Source organism: Phalaenopsis equestris, unplaced genomic scaffold (genome assembly GCF_001263595.1).
Source record: "Phalaenopsis equestris unplaced genomic scaffold, ASM126359v1 Scaffold000873, whole genome shotgun sequence".
NCBI classification, from domain to species: Eukaryota; Viridiplantae; Streptophyta; class Magnoliopsida; order Asparagales; family Orchidaceae; genus Phalaenopsis; species Phalaenopsis equestris.
Window position 1 is genome coordinate 1,061,881 of NW_018165313.1, and position 19,533 is coordinate 1,081,413.

General features: G+C 35.6%; 1 protein-coding gene across 1 annotated transcript; it reads right to left on the minus strand.

Annotated features, from left to right (window-relative positions):
• Positions 1–204: 204 nt before the first annotated feature.
• LOC110031956 (FIP1[V]-like protein) lies at positions 205–18,125 on the minus strand. Its single transcript, XM_020735412.1, has 9 exons — positions 17,110–18,125; positions 15,479–15,732; positions 13,834–13,960; positions 13,682–13,750; positions 12,363–12,512; positions 12,096–12,197; positions 11,629–11,957; positions 1,760–3,416; positions 205–1,063 (listed from the first exon to the last, which is right to left on the minus strand). The coding sequence occupies exons 1-9, from the start codon at positions 17,998–18,000 to the stop codon at positions 467–469; spliced, it is 4,176 nt and encodes a 1,391-aa protein (XP_020591071.1). The 5' UTR covers positions 18,001–18,125; the 3' UTR covers positions 205–466.
• Positions 18,126–19,533: the final 1,408 nt, after the last annotated feature.

Genomic DNA, 19,533 nt, shown 5'->3' on the forward strand with positions numbered 1-19,533 from the left:
CAGAAACCATCCCTCCATAGAAATCTATAAAAAATTTTCAATTTTCTGCCGTTATTTTGCTCCCCTACTTCAAAATTTTCTGAGATGGAAAACAGCAGATGAGGAACAGTAAGAAGCCCTCCAGTTTGCTGGCATAATCGGGGCCATTAATGGTGAACTCGAAGCTCAAAGTTCCAGCTTCCATCTTCAACAATCCTGCAATGGTGCAAGAACAAACAAAGCAAAGGCTTCCCATTAATCATGGAAACCTCTGTAAATTCTACACCACTTGTAATGTTATTCTGTGCAGTACAAAAAGTAACAAAGATCCCTTTTTCCCTAAAGGAACCACCCAGAAACATCATCAGAAATTTCATATAATTCAGTATACAATGCTTTTTAAATTATCAAGCATGGTCTCCACAGCTGCCAGAAAATGGCTTCAGAATGAAATTCTTCTGAAAAAATTTCTAATCTCATCAACCATTTAGCTACTGGTCCACTTCCTTTTCCGAGCTGGGCGCTCGTGCTTGATATCGAGGTCGGCGGAAGCTGCGGAAACAGGTTCGTTCTGGATACATGGCGTCGGTGCTTCGCTCTCTACCTTCTTATTTGCCGTCAGATCCTTGTCCTTCTCTCCAGGCATGGGAAGCTTGAATCTTTCGCTCCGCATTTTTAGTTTTGCGACTGTGTCCAGGTGACGATCTCTATCTTCGCCTACTTTATCTGTGATTTGAAGCGGATCGTCGGCATTTGTTTCAATGTTATCGGGCTTATTAGGATCGTCTTTGACCGATTCGGTGAGGGTATCTTGGGGGTCTTCCACCTCCCTCACAATAGAGGAGGTCTGGATGTTGGACTCTATGATGCTGTAGTCCCTCTCTTTATGGCTGGTCCACCGCTCAAGTTTCGAGCGACCCCTCCTTGAATCATGGCTCTCACCATCCGAGGCGGGATCTTCGTCGCCACGTCTTGCAGCGAGTGGCAGGGAGGCCTCCGTTTGCTCAGTTTTAGCACGAGTTTTCTTGCCTTCCATGGCAGAACGATTGTTACTTTGTTGTTCGCTTGAACCTTTAGAATTGAGCTGTGCAGAAATAAAGAAGTAAAATCTGAATCAAAGCACATGAGAAATCTGAAAAGAGTTGACAATTTTTTAACAATAATCCAAGGAAAAAAGAAATGAAAAAGAAGAAACGATTAGCAATACAACAACTCACCTTATGAACCTGTTCAATACGGAATGATGCATTGATGTTGACAATATTACAATAATCCTCAATAGTAGCGAAAAATGATTAACCCAACCAAAAACTTGTCATCAAAAGATACATATCATTTAGTTTAAAATTCTTGGATTTAGTTTCCACCGACACTTACCATGTTTTCATATTTCACAATGATTGAAAATATCGTAACTAAAGGTCTATAGTCATAAAATTTACCATTCAACATTCTGTTGGAGTGTGTGAGGCCATAGAGTTTACTCAATTCATCTGAAAATGGTTAGATATTTCCCAAAAGATTGTGAAAAAGATGAATAAATAATAGATTCCTACCCCAGAAATGATGTTAACATACCAAAAAATAAGATTATATATATATATATATATATATATATATATATGTTATAAAAGTAAGCAATATGAAAAGACAACGATTTATTTCAGAAGCTTTTATTTTTGCAACCATCCTATTCTAGCTCGGATTTTTCTTTCCACAATGGGAAAGATTTCCTTGTTTCAACAACTTTCACCGGAATCATTCAGAGCACTAAAAGTACCTCAGTGCGGTGAGTGTTGTGCCCTCCTCTCTTTCTCTTGCCAGATGCTCCTTTTTGCCCAACAGGTTCAGAATCCTCAACTTTTTTGTTACTTTCACGATGCCTTTCCTTCTGCAGCTGATGTTCATCAGAAGTGCCTGAAGGTCGATCAGGTTGAGCACTCGACCTTTCATACCTCATGTTTCTCTGCTCACCATTAAATCTTTTTTCTCTAGCATGAGTATCACCACGAACTTTGCTTACAGACTCATTTTCTTCACCATTCCGATCACCCCTCTTTGACTGCTCATTGTGCCTCCTCCTATCATTATCATGATATCCTTTTTCAGATCCTGCAACTTTTAAATCTTCTTTGTTCCTTCCAGCTCCAGCAAATATCTTCTCCATAGGCCGGCTGCTTCGGGAGGCGAATCGTCTTTCTTCTCTTACAAGTGTATCATCATGAACTAGATTGAGTTGCTGTCGATCTTCTCTGTCCCTTTGATACCAATTTTCATCTTTTTGCTTGCTAGAATGGCGTTCTTCAATCTTGCTCTTTGTTCTAACATCATCCTCCCTCTTCCTATGATCAACAACATCCTCCCTTATCCTTTTCTTTCGGTGGGAAACCTCCCTCACCCTATAACCATGCAAAGACTCTTCCTTTTCAGCTCTCTCCCTTCTGGGAAGTTCAACATCTCTTTTTCGCTTCATTTGACCTTCTTCTTGGTTATCCCGCCGGTTCATCAATAGATCATTCCTCTCCCTATGTCTAAGGCATTCATCCCTACCATGCCCTCTCCAATCTCCTTCGTCTATTCGTTTCTTCACATGATCCTCAATCTTTTCTTTCCTGTCAATCATTCTAGCTTTGCTCCTTTCCCTGGGTTTTATATCATCATTATAAACACGTCTAATATCTTCATCCTTTATCTGTCTATAATGGATGTCATCTTCTCTCCTATGCCAAGCACCAACAGATGCATCCATCTCCCTCTCAAAATCCACGCTTCTGCCTCGAAAAGTGTGACCAGAGCCAGAATCCCAGTCTTTCTGTGCATAAGATTCATGCACGGTCTCCCTTCCTCTAAGTCGATTTCTCCCTGAATCCCGTCTACTATCCCTGCCATAATCATCTCTCTGTCTGCGATCATCTTCTTCATGATGCTTGATCAAATCTCCCATATGCTTTGAAGAATGGATTTGCATAACTTCTTCACCAGTTTCATGTATCTTTTGGTAACCCCTACTGGATCCTGACCTTGCTCGGCTATTATCACTGTGCGTAAGCCTTGAACCATCGCCAACATCGTTATCCTGAACACCGGATTGCTCAATGCATGAAGTGAACTTTTGCCTGTTTGCATGACTGATGAAGCCATCATCACCTACGGTTTCACTTGATACTCGAAAATCCGAAGCTTCCCCTCCATCACCTTCATGGCTGTCACCTAGTGTAAGCCTGTCATCATGCTCAACATCCTTTGGTTCCATGCTCGACTCCCTTACAATATCAGAAGGCGGCGAATCAGACGCCTTGTTGATTTCTTTCCCATCACTTGCACTTTCCTTATGATATCCTTCGTGCTTGTCTGAATGCATGTTTCTGTGAGGGAAACTCTCACTTAAGTTTCCGCTTGAAATGGAATTCTTTTCATATGGTGTTCTTTGTAATGGCCTTGAATTTCAAAATTGAAACCATGGGTTAGTAGATTCTTAAATGACCATTAATACAGAAAACAACATTGAGCGAAGAAATGAAAGCAAAATTCAAAATTCATAACAGTATCTTGAATGATCTGTCATCCTGTAAACAGACCTGTGTAAAGCATATACTTAAACAACCACATCTGCGAGGTTCAAGAATACAATGTGCAGTGATGAAAAAGCTTATTTTACAAAAAAAAAATGTTGCATTTTGGCAAGGCAACTGATACAGATAAGAATAAAAAGAAAGGAACATATGAAAACAGATGGATCAATAACGGAGATGATATAAAGGTGAGCTAGGAGAAAAAAATAGCAATAGCAGTTAGGAGATGATAAGCAGGCAAGATGAATTGAAAATTGTAGCGGGGGTTTAGATGCCTTGATTATTAAAAAGTGAAGAATTTGGAAGGTAAAAAAAAAGAGATGAATGAATACCTAAAGAATAGGAAGGCGAGTGAAAGCAAAGAGAAAAAAAAACACCGTGAAAGAGGGCGTAATTGATCCTCTTGGATGCCAAAGAAAGGCTTCATTCCATCACCAATAATCATAATTACCATCGTTAGCCTGCTATTATTAGTTGTAATCATAATCTCCTAGCTAACCTAGTCTAATAACAAAAACAAAACAATAAAGAAGATTATATAACATGACATCTCAAATGAATCATGCTTAAGGATTGAAGTAAATTATTCAAACAACAAAAATTCCCCTTACCCATGAATAACTCTGCAACAACAACAACAACAACAAAGCCTTAATCCCACTACGTGGGGTCGGCTACATGAATCATTTTTCTCCATTACGCCCTATTTAGTGTCATATTTTCATTTAGTTATAGTAAATTAAGATCATTTTTTATACAATAAGCCCAAGTCTTCCTAGGTCTACCTCTGCCTTCCTTAACACAAGTCAAATCTAAAACATCTACTCTCCTAATCGGATCATCAGATGGTCGACGTTTAATATGACCAAATCATCTAAGACAACTTTTTCTATTTTGTCCGTCACAGGAGCTACACCAACCCTATCACGGATATATTCATATAAACATTTACCCATGAATAACTCTACTGTTGAAAATTGAAATGTTGCTAGAAAAAGAAAAAGAGGCATGATATACCCTAAAATTCCCCAAGTCATGCATGATAATGTTAGGTTTTGAGAATCTATCAAAGTTATGCTTAGGCAAATGTTAAGGTTCAATCAAAATATGGATTGAGATTATTTACAATTGAATTGGGGTTCAAGTCAATAATCTGTAGTTTTCAAGATTGATGAATGTCTTCTTAATAGGTCTATTTAACATAACATTATCCTTGAATGAGTGCTTAAAAAAGAAAAATATTTTTGTAAGTTAATATATTTTCATATGAATTACTTGAATAAATTATTAATTCAAAGCTAATTTTGTAAATTATGAGAATTGTTGCATCAATTATAAAAGGTGAATAGCTGCATAGTTATGTCAAGTCAGGGCAATGATTCTTGTTGAGATAGGTTTAAATTTTTTATCATTATGGGTTGCATTTCCTAAGTATTAGTATACTAATCTTGAACTTATCTAATAAACAGCAATATCCCTATATCATGATCAATAGGATAATCATCTCATATTAAAAGGCTAAGGTAAACTAATAGTTTTTTAACGACTTTATAAAATCATCGAGTAAAATACATATAATATGGTTAACTTAAAAAGATGGCTTATATTATACTGATAAAGGTTTTGATGCATGCATGGAATGTTATGATTGACAAAGATTATTTAATTTAGGGATCATGAGTTTTGAAGGGGAAATTGACAAGTAGGCTTGGAGGCAAGTATTTAATTTATGGTAGGGGGCTCTTACTAATTGAGTGAAGAGCATAACTTTCGTTTTTAGGGGCATTCTCTTGACATTTGCAGAGGATATATTTAGGAATATATATGTTATTCCATGTTTAATTTATTAATATTTATCATCTTTGCATTGATTAAGAAGGGTCAATGTTTATCATGATCATAAATTCATAGATGAACATAAAATAATGCTATTACTTCGCTTTTGCATAGATTGCATCCAAAGTAGTGGTCATAGCACTCATGTCTCGATTATGCCTGAAGGTAAATGAATTCATTTTCTCAATCACTTTTGAGTTATGCGGGTGGATAATATACCTCTATAGTAGTACTGAAAAGATTATAGTACTGAACCTTTTGACATCTCTTATGTGTGCGCGAGTGTGTGACCTTCTCTCCGCCGATCCCTTTATTTTATTTTTGGCTATTTTTGTATCAAGCATCAGAATGACTAAATTGTTGTGAAAGGAGCACATGTTTAGAGAGTAATATGGCACAAATGTAAATAGCAGCTATCAAAGATGTGTCTTTAGAAGCTTTCACAAAGATCAACACCTCAATCTTGTTTGAGTTGCATGATTCCTACTTTTGAGAAGGCAATTTCAAGTTTCCTTTGGGGATATTTGTTTTCCTTTTAGTGAGAAGCAAAAGGCAACGAATAATAGATTTGGTGATTAGTAGTGGTTTGTGAGGTTGAATGCAATCAACACCACATTATTAGACAAACTAGCTATAGGCCTTAGCTTGGATGGTGTTAGAAATGAAGAAACTACGCCAAGGACTCTGAGCTAGCTAATCATATCATTGATGAAAGCATAGATGGAGGAGTAAGCACAATACGAGAAAAGAAAGTAAGTGGGTGTCATTAAGGAATGGTAAATGCGAATAAAGAAAAAGATTTATAGATAAATAACAAGGAAGACTTCGGCATAGTACATATTTTATAAGTATGTCACCATTAGTAAGATAGTAGCTCATGAATTTTATGAGTGTTCCCCTTCTAGAAGAAAAAAAATCCATCATATTAATTTTGGTTTAACATTTCATTGAATGGACTACCATTTTTCAGATGTTTATGGGCTCTATTGCATGATTACCATAACTTAATATTTGTTATTTTTAGGAGACCTTGCTATGTAAAATTGTTAAAGTTACAATAATAGTTATAACAATCACATTGCATATCATCCGTTTACTCCTTGATCTTTATACCTTAGTGAGTGGATTTCATCAATTGAGATTGCTCTTCCAAACTCACATATATTAATTTTTGTGGCTTTAGATTACTAGTTGAGCATCCTTCAAGAAACATATGATAGGTTCATATCTCCTGCATTATGCAAAGGTAATTAAAGTTGTATGCTTATTGATTTGATAAAAAAAATTGTATAGCTCTCCTTGGATCAATATAAGTAGAATTAAGTTTCCTTTATATTTTGGTAGAAGGATTAATAAATTTTACTAAATTGTGATATCCTAATCATTTATATTGGTAGATAAATGTATGGATAACTTATTATTAATTGGATTAACTATAAATCTATTAATACCATATTCTATCAAAATACAGTAAAAAGCTTATAAAGTTTGGCAGGGCCGTGACAAATCCATCTTAAAATAGAAAAAATGAATGTGACATTCATCCCAAAGAAAAGATAATGAATGAAAAATTCATCCCAAGAAGTGGCAAAAAGGATAAACAATTTGATTTGTGATTGAGCTAAGTCATCTAAATTAGATTGGGTCAAATTGAATTGGATTAAATGAGGATTATTTAAGACGGGCTTATAGCCCTGCGAAGTTGATATGATTTTTCATTGGATCGAGCTTATATCCAAGCTAAAAGTCAATTGGCTTAGGTTGGAGAAACTAAATAAGTTTGAAAAAATCAAGGTGGCTGGAGAAATTTGTGAAGGAAAAAGTGGAAATAAATTAGGATGCATATTTCAACTCAATTTTCTGATATTCAAATTTGAATTTAAATTGTAGTTTAAAAAAGGAAATGAAAGACGAGTTTCAAGATTTCGTAGTAGAAATTATGGATGATATTCTGAAGAATATTAGGATAATATGAACAAAATAATTGCTTAAAAGAGGACAAAATAATGTGATTATTGCAACTAAACTTCAAATTTAATTTCAATGTTGAAAAATCACCCTTAAAAATCTTTTTGGTTTTCAAAATTCAAAGTTGATTTTTTTGGAATTCTAAAAAAATGATATTAATTTATTAGAATTAAAAAAAAAATATGACACTCAATAGGACACCATGGAGACAAAGGATTCATGTAGCCAACCCAACTTGGTGGGATAAAGACATGTCGCTGTTGTTGTCGCCTTAAACATTGTTTTTATTTTCTTTTTGCAAATGTTCAAGTCTTCATCCTTTTGCATTGTTTTTTATTTGCATGGAATTCGTTGCAACTTTATGGTCAATAAAAGCGGATGGTTATTATTGATGGAGAAAGAAGGCTCCAAATACACTAAAGATAGGAAATTAAAAATAGTAAACTACAAAAAAAATAAATTTAAAATTCTAAATATCTAAGATTTCACAATCTAATTTGGATTGGTGAAGAGGAAAATTGGCAAGAAGCTTCAAAGAATTCATACAGAGATATATAGAGTGAGGCACCAAGGACATCAAGAAAAAGAGAAAAAATTACGTGTGATTTCTTGAACCATCAAAAGCAAAACAAATCTTAATTTCTTAAGGGAGAAGTAAAATTTAATAAGTTTTTCTTTGATACCAAGCGATGAAAATTGAGACAATTTAAATGAAGCTTAATGAGGAATTTGACACCTAAATTATTAAAAATAGAAGAATATGATGTAGATAAACAATAAAAGAAGCGAACAAAAGAAAAGAATTACTTCACCAAAAGAATAGGGGAAAAGTTAAAGAGGGGAAAAGAAAGAACCTAATGATTTCAAAGGAGGAAGAGGAAGTAATTGATCCCCATAAAAAATGCCAAAGAAAAGCCATATCTTTATTCATAATCAACCATCTTAATTACCACGATTGGCCTACTCGTAGCCTCATGGAAAATCTAATCTAATAAAAAATAGCAAAATCATAAATTTAAACATTGAATCAAGCAAGAGACCTTAGCATTTGTATATCTAGAGCACTAAATATGCAAAAAATTGATTTTTTCAGCGGTAATCAACAAATACGAGAATTGGAAGCTGAGTGATAGTGCGAAAATCAAATAAAATTTAAAAAATAAACAAGAAATTCATACAATGCAAAATCAGCAAGCAATTGCAATATATCATTACAAACAGAATCCAAGTTTTGTCAAATTTGAACAAAATTAGAAATACTAGCAATCCAGTAACAAAATATACAGAAGAAAATAGATCAAGAAAATAAATAACCAGCGTAAAAATATTCAAGCTTTATGATAGTACAAAGAAATAACTTTCACAAAATTAGTTTATCATTGCACCATGCTCAAAGAAATCATATATCAAACTTGCACAAACAAGATTGAAAACCGAAACAATTAATTTTATTCAATCGAAGTTCAATTTCATACCTCATACCATTTATAGATTCCCCAGTCCTGGGTTGGTAGATATGGTTGGTACATGATCAGTCAAAAACAATTCCAAATGACCATAAAATTCAAACTTTATTTTACCCATAATTCATGGGTAAAAATAATGACACAGAAGAAGCCAAACAAAAGTTATGCATGAAACTAAAAAAGAAATCGTTAATAGTCTTCAGTGACAAAACCCACAAAATAAATGCACAACAGTACTTGTAATAATAGCTCCCACAAAATCAAAGGTGGAATAATGCACCACATGTAGAGGTAGCCATCCCAACAACTAACTATAAAAACAGCGAGCCCAACAAACCATAGAAACAGCCATCCCAACAGCCTAGAATAATTATCCCTATATTAATGTATAACCTAGACTTATTCATAGATCAAAGTAGAGTGATCCTACACCAAACAAAATAAAACACATGTATTTCTCAGGGCCAGCATCATATGCTCCAAACTAATGAAACTATAAACTAAAATAAAAAAAATCAAATGATAAAATCACATAAAATTTGCTAAAATTATTGATTGACATGATACTTCTAACTCAAATTTTCATCAGATATGATGAAAATATAATACATTAAATAAAAAAACTAAACTGATAAATATAATGACCCACAACTAGGAACTGATGAATTCATATTGTATACAAAAAAAAAGGAAATGATGTATTATTGAGAAGAGGAAAAGAAAAAAATGATGATGCAGTGAGAAAAAGAAGATGATGACTACAAAGAAGAAAAAAGAAGGAAGAATTGAGATACTAGGAGAATATAACTTGGATGAAGCACACCTTCCAAGGAACACAACCTTTGGTGCACCGAAGGATGATATAAAAAGAAAAAAAAACAACACGATGAAATATGGAGCATCAACTTTAAAGGCATCAAAGAGGCAAGAAACAATAACCATAAAGTTAAAAGCAGTCAATAAGGTGTCAATCAATTTGTATACAAAGGATATTAACACATGAAAATTGAGATAACATCATATTTCATAAGAATTAGCAAATGGAAACTAAGGAGCAACTCTGTTTGCATGAAGGAGATTTTTTGACATGCAACCTGAGAGCATGCAAAGTTTATACAATGTTCCATCTGTACATAATTCTTGCTTTAAACCTTAGCCTGTATTTGAATGAACTGTGAAGAATGAAAGTTTTCCTTTTCAGGATATGTGTTCCAACAAAATTCAGTAAAACAGAAATGGCTTAAACATTCAAGTCATTACTAAATTTCAGTCTATTTGCGAATAAAGGAAAAACTGCCTCCTAGTACAATAGGTTGAATACAAACCCAAAATATTAAGACCATGAACAGCAATTCATAGGTTGAATACATAATTCTTGCTTAGCTAAGTGTATGCCTTAGCATGTATTTGAATGACCTGTGAAGAATGAGAGGTTTCCTTTTCAGGATATGTGTTCCAACAAAATTCAGTAAACCAGAAATGGCTTAAACATTCATGTTATTAATAAATTTTAGTCTATTTTGCGAATAAAGGAAAAACTGCCTCTTTGTACAATAGGATGATACAAACCCAAAATATTAAGACCATCAACAGCAATTCATAGGCTCCATACAAACCCAAAGTGTTGTTGAGATGAGAATGCTTAGTTGGATGAGTGGCTTGAACTTGAAACCAAATGTGAAATGAATCTATCCGTGAAAGGGTTGGTGTAGCTCCAGTGGCAGACAAGATTAGAGAAAGTCATCTTAGATGGTTTGGTCACATTAAACGTCGACCACTAATAATCCGGTTAGGAGAGTAGATGTTTTAAATTTGACTTGTGTTAAGAAAGGTAGAGGTAAACCAAAAAAAGACTTGGGCATATTGTATAAAAAATTATCTTAATCTATTAGAATTAAACGAAAATTTGACACTCAATAGGACAATAGAGAAAAGAATTCATATAGTTGAACCCACTTAGTGGGATAAAGGCTTGTTATTGTCGTTGTTGTTGTTGTATAAACAGCAATTCATAGTTTGTAAAATACATGCATAAAATACCTCCCACACTCCAACCAATAAGATAGGCCACCTATTATCCAAATAATCCATGTTATACCACTATTCATCATCGTTCGCTATTGCAACCACATGAATACAGACTACTCATTCCTTAACTATTCCTACTGTACGAATATTGCGCTAAAAATAAAACCTCAGAAAGAACTAAGAGTCTGTGAGCAGCTATTTGATACTATGCCAGTAAGCACTTGCACACAAACCATACAGATAGCATAGTCCAGTAACTAAGACATCTTAATTGAGAAGCTACAAATTTAAAAACCTGCATGTTAAATTTCATATTTTTCAAATCTACATCTATGATACACTGGGAACCTAAGAAAATAATTAATCAGGAGATACAGGCGGATAATTGGCTAAAACCCAATGATGAAGGTCATATAACATTAGTTTCTCCAAAAGGCCAAGTTATTCTTATAAAATATATCTCGGACATGCACGTCTACACAAACACATAGATGCAAGCTTGCATGGCTTCAAACTTGTATGTACAAATATATATATATATATATATATATGGCAATTGTTGTAATAAGAAACAACCCCTACTTATAATACCTTAAAAGATACGTTCAGATCCACAGGAAACAAACCACAATTTCATAGATTTTATGTACGTGCTTTTCTTTTGTAAATTAACTAATTGCAACTATCGGCTAATGATTAGTTTTTCTCTACAAAGCATCCCGGGAGACAGTTTAGAAATGAGAATATAACTGGTTAGATCGACAACATGCTGTATATACCTCATAAATTGCTCTGTCTCAGAAGATCTAGTGGCGTCTATGGGGCTCCGTGATTTTGGACTGGAGTTGTACTGGCGAGATGATTCTGAAGGGAAAGGTAGAATGCCATCCCCTTCAGCTGAACTCGGAATTCTTCTGGCAACTGATTCCCTCTGTTGTACATTTGAACGTAGAAAACGGCCAGGAAATTCAGATTCAGATACAGTAGGCCTATCATCTTCATCAACATCATGAAAACCTTTATGATTTTCTCTTCCAAAATTATTCTCAGGCCGTTCAAATGCATTATTAGAGTTTCTTGAATCATCTAGATTATCCTGCAACACAATCTGCAGTCCAAAGATTTCATAAGAACGCAGCATAAATCATCATGCATAGCTAGTGAAGAAGCTCAATGCATAACTCAAATCTAGAATGGCATCTAAAAGTGAAAACTAACGTAAAATCTTTTGCAAAAATAAAATTACCTCAATAACAGCATCGAAATCACGAAACCGTGGTGGTCTGGTATCTATAGAGGGAAGACGTTCACCATAACCACTTTCAACTTGAATTGGTCTTCCAGTTGGCTGGAAAAACACAAGTCATCATCAAAATAAGGCTCCAATATTTCAGATTAATGAAGAAAAAGCAGTACAAAAGATGAAGACTCAAAGCAATAAATGTAAAGAATTGAAAAAAAGCCATGAATGATAAATAATAGCAGAAAAAAAAAAATAGAAATTAGAACTTACTAGTGCTGGCCGAATGCAGGAACTTCCTTTTCCTTGCTCACTTAAATCTGCCAGCCCATTTTCAGATTTATCATGATTTATGTTGTCCGCGGGCAAGTTATTATGGCCAGTTGCAGCAGCAAGTTCAGGAGGTAAATCTGGATCATAGTCCTGACAAAAAGGAGATTTTAGCGTTCCAAACAAAGCCACATTAACATTAAGCAATTACAGGATAACACGGAAACTTCTGAAAGTAAAATTTTGACACCAAATACCAAATTAAAAAGCCTAAAACCTTTTAACACTTTCAAAACAACAAAGTGTGAAAATCAGCTAGCTACTAGTACAAGCATACCTATTTAAAGGCAAGAGAGCGGCAATAAGAAGAATACAGTAAATGAAAATGTCCTCAATAATGATAAATAACATAGATTCTTGCCATAAATATTAACCACATGTCATATTATTAATATGAGGATATGACAACTCTAATAACTTTAATATCATCACAAAAACTCACAATGCAACCTCAAAGAGCATTAGAAGTTTGCATAGTGCATGGAGAAGCGAGAGAGCTATAGCAAATGTTGTTTAAGAACTTTTTGAAATTAATGATCTGAGCAGATTGATGCCATAACAAGCATTTTCAGAAAGCTACGAACAACCGACAGACTGAGTTAGGGCCAATTGTTGCCATGACTAAAGTTGAAAGCATCATCACGAGAGATGAGATCCTCAGAGATTTTCACAGGACCCACACAGGATCTTTAAGATGGGACATAAGGACGAAGCATTGTTTGTCAAGTAAGACAGGAAGAGGCTAGCTTAGATGAGATCCACACAGGATCTTCGAAGCAAGAGGAGAAGACGATAACTTAGAGCATGGCTCTGACACTATATTAGAAAACATAAAAGAATCGTATCTTTATTTGATGTATTTTGAGCTACTACATGCCTGCCGACTTAAAAACGAAAGAAGATAGCAATGAGAAAAAAATATTCTCAGTAATACGGATATATTATAGTAAGGTGCCATATATTCCTACCATAAATATCAACTTCATGTAATAAATCTTAACGGAAGGAAATGTTTCCCATTTAGAAAAATGAAAGAATGGGTACATTAAGGGTTTCATTAGCACAATGACCATTAGCAAATGGACAAAAAGTTATATCAGTAACTGTAATAGAGATGGATCTAGTGTTATACCTGGAATGCTGAAGATTTCCAGTATAATCCAAAGAAAGATTAGAATTTTACATATTATGCATGCAAAAAAAATGAAATAAAATAAAATAAATTATTGCTGTAAACTCACAAAAAATTTGCATATTATTACCTGTTCTGACCGACCGCTTTCATAGACCCTAATTTTGCCTTGCATGGTAGATTCTAGACGAAGTTGCTCCTGCATTTATTTTGTAGAAGCAGCTGCAATTATTACAAATGTAAGGGTAATAATTTGAACTCTACAAAAGAATCACAACTAACCAATTGCTTGCAGTATTCCTTCCAATGTTCTTCATCCAATTCAAAATTGAAAAAATCTGAAATATCAACTCCTGGATGTCTCCATGGTTTCTCCTCAAAACTTTCGATGTCAATGTCAAACACAGTCCTGAATGTCAATTTGAAAGTAACAATTCTGTAAATATAGCATTTATTTATAGTTATCGCATAATTCGATTACAAAACAAGTATGTACTTAAAAAGTGTGGAAATACATCCTATGTGAAGTATCTATATGCTTAGAGGTCAAAATATTGTTAATAGATGAGCTAAATTCATGCCACCAGCTCATGATATGCGTAATAAACATGGGTATAGAAATCTATAAGAATTTATAATTATCAAAGTAATAATACCCTCCCCTCTCCTTTAAATCAAAATAGTTCCCTACAACATTATAATCAGAGGAGCAGGAATACCACAGAGACACAGTTAAAACAAACTCAGAATCTTACAACAATCTACCTGATCATGCAATTTGTTGAACTCGTCATACAACTCATGCACGAAATACAAAAAGTAGGAAAAGATACGGAAATACTCAAAAACTTGTGCTGAGTCATACAATGGGCTTATCTTATATGATCTAAATGACTATAAATTTGTAAGATCCAGAAAAAGATAACATGAAATGCGTAAGCAAATCTGCAATGTCTGCCATTTAATTTGATATTAACTAGTTTGCTGGAAACAAATGAAAAGTTAAAATGAAAATTGATGTCTGAACCATGTTAAAACCTAAACTTCGAGTTTTACAATTATATCTCCCAATGTTTAAAATTGTGCAATTAGGCATTAAGGCATTTTCTATTTGTGAGGCAAGGTGTTAGTCTCGAGGCGGTATGAGGCGTAACCTCATAGTTTGAAAACTGCACAGGTCAACATAATGGGATATAGTTATTATTATTAAATAAAGACATTAACATTCTAGCTCAGGCTGCGGCAATAGCAAAGCGGTTGGCGGAGGCGGCGACAGAAGTGGCGAGCAGCTATAGCAGAAACAAGCGGCAGCAGCGCAATGGCAGCAGTGGCATCAGGAGCAATAGAAGGCTATAGCAGAAGAAGGCGATGACAGCAGAGGCAAAAAGAAGCATGAAGAGATGCTAGGAAGCTTGATTGGGGAGGGGAGCTCTTACAAGTGAATGCAGTTTTGATTTGTATTCAAATCATCTAATATATGGGGAAAAAATCTAAACTCGAGAAATGCACGCCTTAGCGGAATTAAGGCAAGGCACGCCTCACCCAATGTGACGCGTACGCTTCGTCTAAACTGTTAAAGGCGTACGCCTCAAAGGGTTTTTCTTCGAAATTGTACTGATGTGGGCCTCAAGGCACACCTCAGATTGAGTAATTTTAAATGGTGATGCCCCCCAAATCTTTCATATCACATAAAAAAATATCACTATAACTTTTAAAAAGTGAAATGCACCTTTCATGCTTGGGTAAGATAGCATACATGTAAGAATTGAAGTTTAGGCATTTGATATGTAAATATATAAGAATTGAGTAATATGCATGCACATCTTCCTAAAAAATTTAAGAAAATAATAAAGAAGAGCGAAAATTACTAAGAAAATATATTAATGGGATAAAATCAACCAGCCTCTAAGAAGCAAAAGTGACTCACTTATGTGCCGGAAGACTGAAATCCAAACCACCACCAAAAGGACGGCCAGATGCAATATTGCTCCAAGTAGGCAACCCATAGCCAGAGTGAAAACCTTTCTGCATGTTAGAAAAACCAATACCACCAGCTGGCCTCCAATCCCCTCTTCCCCTCCCTGCGAGAGCACCAAAGGCAGGCGGACGAACTTGACCAGGAGCACCAGCTGCAGCCATGGCAGGACCTCTAGGTGCAGGCGTCGCCCCAGGTCTAACATACTGCATGTTCAGCAAGAAAACAATAAAATAAACGATCATTTAGGGACATCTAACATACTTCGTTATAAGTAAAAGCTAAATATTTAAAAACTGCAGCTACATAATTTAATTGGATGTTACATTCAAACACGAAAAGATAATTAATCTTCATGCATACACTGGTACAGATTTTTAGGTAAATTATATGAAAAGATCAGAAACTTATTGGATTAAACTTCATGACAGAATGCTCTTCTGAGATGTGAAATATGAGATACATGATCTTAACCAATCTGGCCTTCAAAAGTATCTGCGCTGTATACACAAAAATTTAAACTACTTCCCCACAGCCAATGAGGATTAATAGACACATTGGCAAACTAACCTAAAATAATTCTGAAATTATTTGAATCATATCCTGCCTATTATTGCATGCTCCTGATTTCCATCACTTAGGCAGCTCCATGCAATGCATCGTCTTTAAACGAACTGACATGAACAATAATATATTTTACCTCATATGAATAATAATATATTTTACCTTGGGTGTATTGCTTTTACAAAACTAATAGGTTACTGGATTATCTACAAAATGTGAACAAGGAAAATTCGCAAACTAACCCCAGTGAATAACTGGAAGAAAAATTATCATATCAATGCCATGACTTACATGTCCCCACACAAAAAACAAAAAAACTCAATTTTTAAAAGTCATTTTCATTCTGAACCCAAAAAATGAATGAAAACTAACTTCAGTTCAATTTCATAACCATTTTTTCATTTTCAATTTCATTTTCTTTCTTTCAATAACTTCAGACCAAGCAAATCCTTAGATTTCATAACCTAGCAACCTCCATACCAAAAATTGAAATTGAAGCTTTTATATTAACTGGTACATTTTGGATATTTTTATGGGTTTTCATAAGCCCTGCATTGCATCTTGCAAAACCTGCATTCATTTCTTCTGAATTGAGAACTCAGTGGAGCCTCGTTTCTCAATAAGAGCACATCCGGCCACTTTCGCCATTTTCACCCATAAAGATGTTGCCCTAACAAAAGTGGGTCGTTCCGGGCATCAAACCAAGTTTGTTGAAGATCATAATATTTTATTTTTTAAGATTTAATATAAAAAACTTCAAATTAACCCAGCAGGGTTAACCTCCTCAGATTCTAAACATGTTTAATGGCCTGATTATCCAACCCAAAAGCCCATTATCAAAAGCTCATACCAATCATGCCAATAAAATAGAACAAAGAATATCTATATATATGCCTCGCAAAAAAATTATATATATCTTTATATAGAGCAATACAAGAATTTGCGTGATACATTACAGGAAAGAAACTCTCTGTTACAAATGCAGATACTAGGGTTTCCACAACTAGCCAATGACTAACCTTGAACATAGAATGATGCTGCGAATGGAAACTGTGATTGCTATATCCTATGCCAGCCCCAGCTACATTTGGGGCCACACCACTTGCCTTTGCTACTTCAAGCATATCCTTCTTCTCCCCATCGACAGATGACTGCAATGCATCATCCCCCCAATCTTGCTCCTCCAAGGCCTGGTGATGATGACGCTGATCATCATCAGTAACAATGACCAAATCCTCATCATCCTCGTCGCTACCCCCTCCATCCCTCCTATCAAGACCTAGCAGATCATGCCCAGTGTCGTTTAGAACAATCTGCAGATCGTCCTCGCTGCCGCTATCCCAATCATCACTCTCTGAAGCCTTCACGAGCACGCCGTTGGGAACCGCAGGAGTTGCCAAACCAGGAATTGCCAGTTCATTATCGCGACCGAGAAGCTCCCGTCTCTTATCCAAAGATCCTTCCGCGTCAAGCGCACCGCCCACTTCCTCATTAGAAATCCTACTAGCCTCTTCCGCAACAATCTGCCCCGGAACCCTAGCCCCGCCGCTTTCAGATGATAAACCTCTAACGGCCTCTTTTGAATCGCCGACTACTTCTTCATCATCGTCGACCCAATTCGCTGGCTCCTCGACAGGCGTGGGGTCACCGCCAAGCAACCAATCGTCCTCGGCGTCCCCAGCGGAAACTTGTCGCTCACGATCTATGGATGAAGATTCAGGAACTTCTGCAAAAGGAAAAGAGGATCCGCGCAGAGCCTTGTCGTCCTCCTCGTCAGAGCCGTTTCCGGCGCCTCCACCGCCAGCGGCAGCTATGGAAGCGGACTTCTGGTTAGAGGGGATCGAAGTTGCAGCAGGAGAGACGTGGAGTACATCGGTGTAGAGATCTCCGAAGTCGTCGTCGTCCTCCATGGTAATCGAATTTGAGGAAAGCGGCAACGGGGGAAAGAAAGAAGTCGAGAGGCGGCGTTTCTGTACAAGAGCCGAGGAGGAAGATATGCTAGTTGCTAAGGCTACTGGCTTGAGGAACTCAGGTGTATAATGCCCCGTTCCTGCATTGAGATTACTAAAAACGCTAATGAGTTTTGGGCTAGCCCATGAGCCCAACTTGGTAGGAGCCCAATCGTTACGTCTCCATAGGCTGATCATCTTCTAAATACCATAGTGCAGCCCTTAATCGAGCCCAAAAATGCTTTAAAAAATATAACACAAATTAAATGAGTAGAATGAGATGTTGGCTCACCAGTTTATACATATAGAAACATAAGCTTAGAGTTTGTATATAAAAGCAAAAAAATTGGTGGAGAATTCTAAATAACCACTCACCAACACACAATGACAAAATTAGCTTATTACAAATAATTAATGCCCACAATTACCATCACTCAATTCTTGATTGTCATTCTACATAAAATATTCGACAAATATTCTATGATTTATAGCTTTCCCAAATGACTCTCTAATAATGTGTCATTGATTGACACACAAAACTGTCAGAAACTGGTATTCATCTTCCTAGTGACCTGATCTTTTTTTTATTCTATAAATTGGTATTTTTCATTCATCAAATTTGATTGATGTCGATTAACAATTGACTCGTCATAATTCAATGAAGACTTTGACATTATGAAAACTTCTTCCACTATCACCATTTGAGATCTCATATAAGACTCATGTATATTATCTTGTCTCAAGTATTTGTTGTCATTTTTTTTAGTGAACTTTTGGAGTTGCTAGCTTGTTTTATTGTCATCGTTTGGTTATCTTTCCAAGTAAATCTCTCTTTAGAGAGGAACCAGAGAGAAAAAAGAAATGACGAGAATATACAAACAATGAAAAAGAATGTGGACAACTTTCTTAAAGTAAACTTCACGTGATAGCCCAAGGGCATGCCTTCAAAATGAGATCAGATCGAAAATGCCTTGAAAATATATTTACAAAGAGAACCTTATAAAAACAACTTACACAACCCACAACCAGAGAATCAAGTTTTTGTGCTTGCTTTGGGTCAATAGCAACTCCTAAAGAAATGTATCCCTTTGGTTAATTATATCTCGGGGGACGCCTAAAAATACTCTTGATAAGATGTGTCTTGCTTACATTATTTTTTATATCTAGTTATTTGTTAAACCAAAGGATTTTAATCATTTCAAGTGTAACAATCCTGATGATTTCGATTCCTATACTGAGCCATAGAGTAGATGGCAAATCATTATATCCACTATGGGCGACGACACCTATGCATGTAGGGCCCACCAAATGATATCACAAATTTTTCAAAGAGAATCTACAGGGCTCAAAAGAGGAGTCAGCAGGAAGGGGAGGAATCCTTAAGCAGGTAGAGGTAGCGAGGTCAAGATACCATAGATCCGTTATCCCAAGCTAGAGAGATTCCACTTCTACTTGGTCGTGAAGGTAGTTGACCAAGGTCCCCTTGTCAGCAAT

What these genes read in the sequence shown, in the direction of transcription:
- LOC110031956 (XM_020735412.1), bottom strand. Translation starts at nt 18,000, where the DNA reads ATGGAGGACGACGACGACTTCGGAGATCTCTACACCGATGTACTCCAC. An exon ending in AAAGCGGTCGGTCAGAACAG is followed by an intron (nt 12,513 to 13,681) that starts GTAATAATATGC and finishes CCTTTTTGTCAG; the next exon opens with GACTATGATCCAGATTTACC. An exon ending in ATTTCGATGCTGTTATTGAG is followed by an intron (nt 11,958 to 12,095) that starts GTAATTTTATTT and finishes TTTGGACTGCAG; the next exon opens with ATTGTGTTGCAGGATAATCT.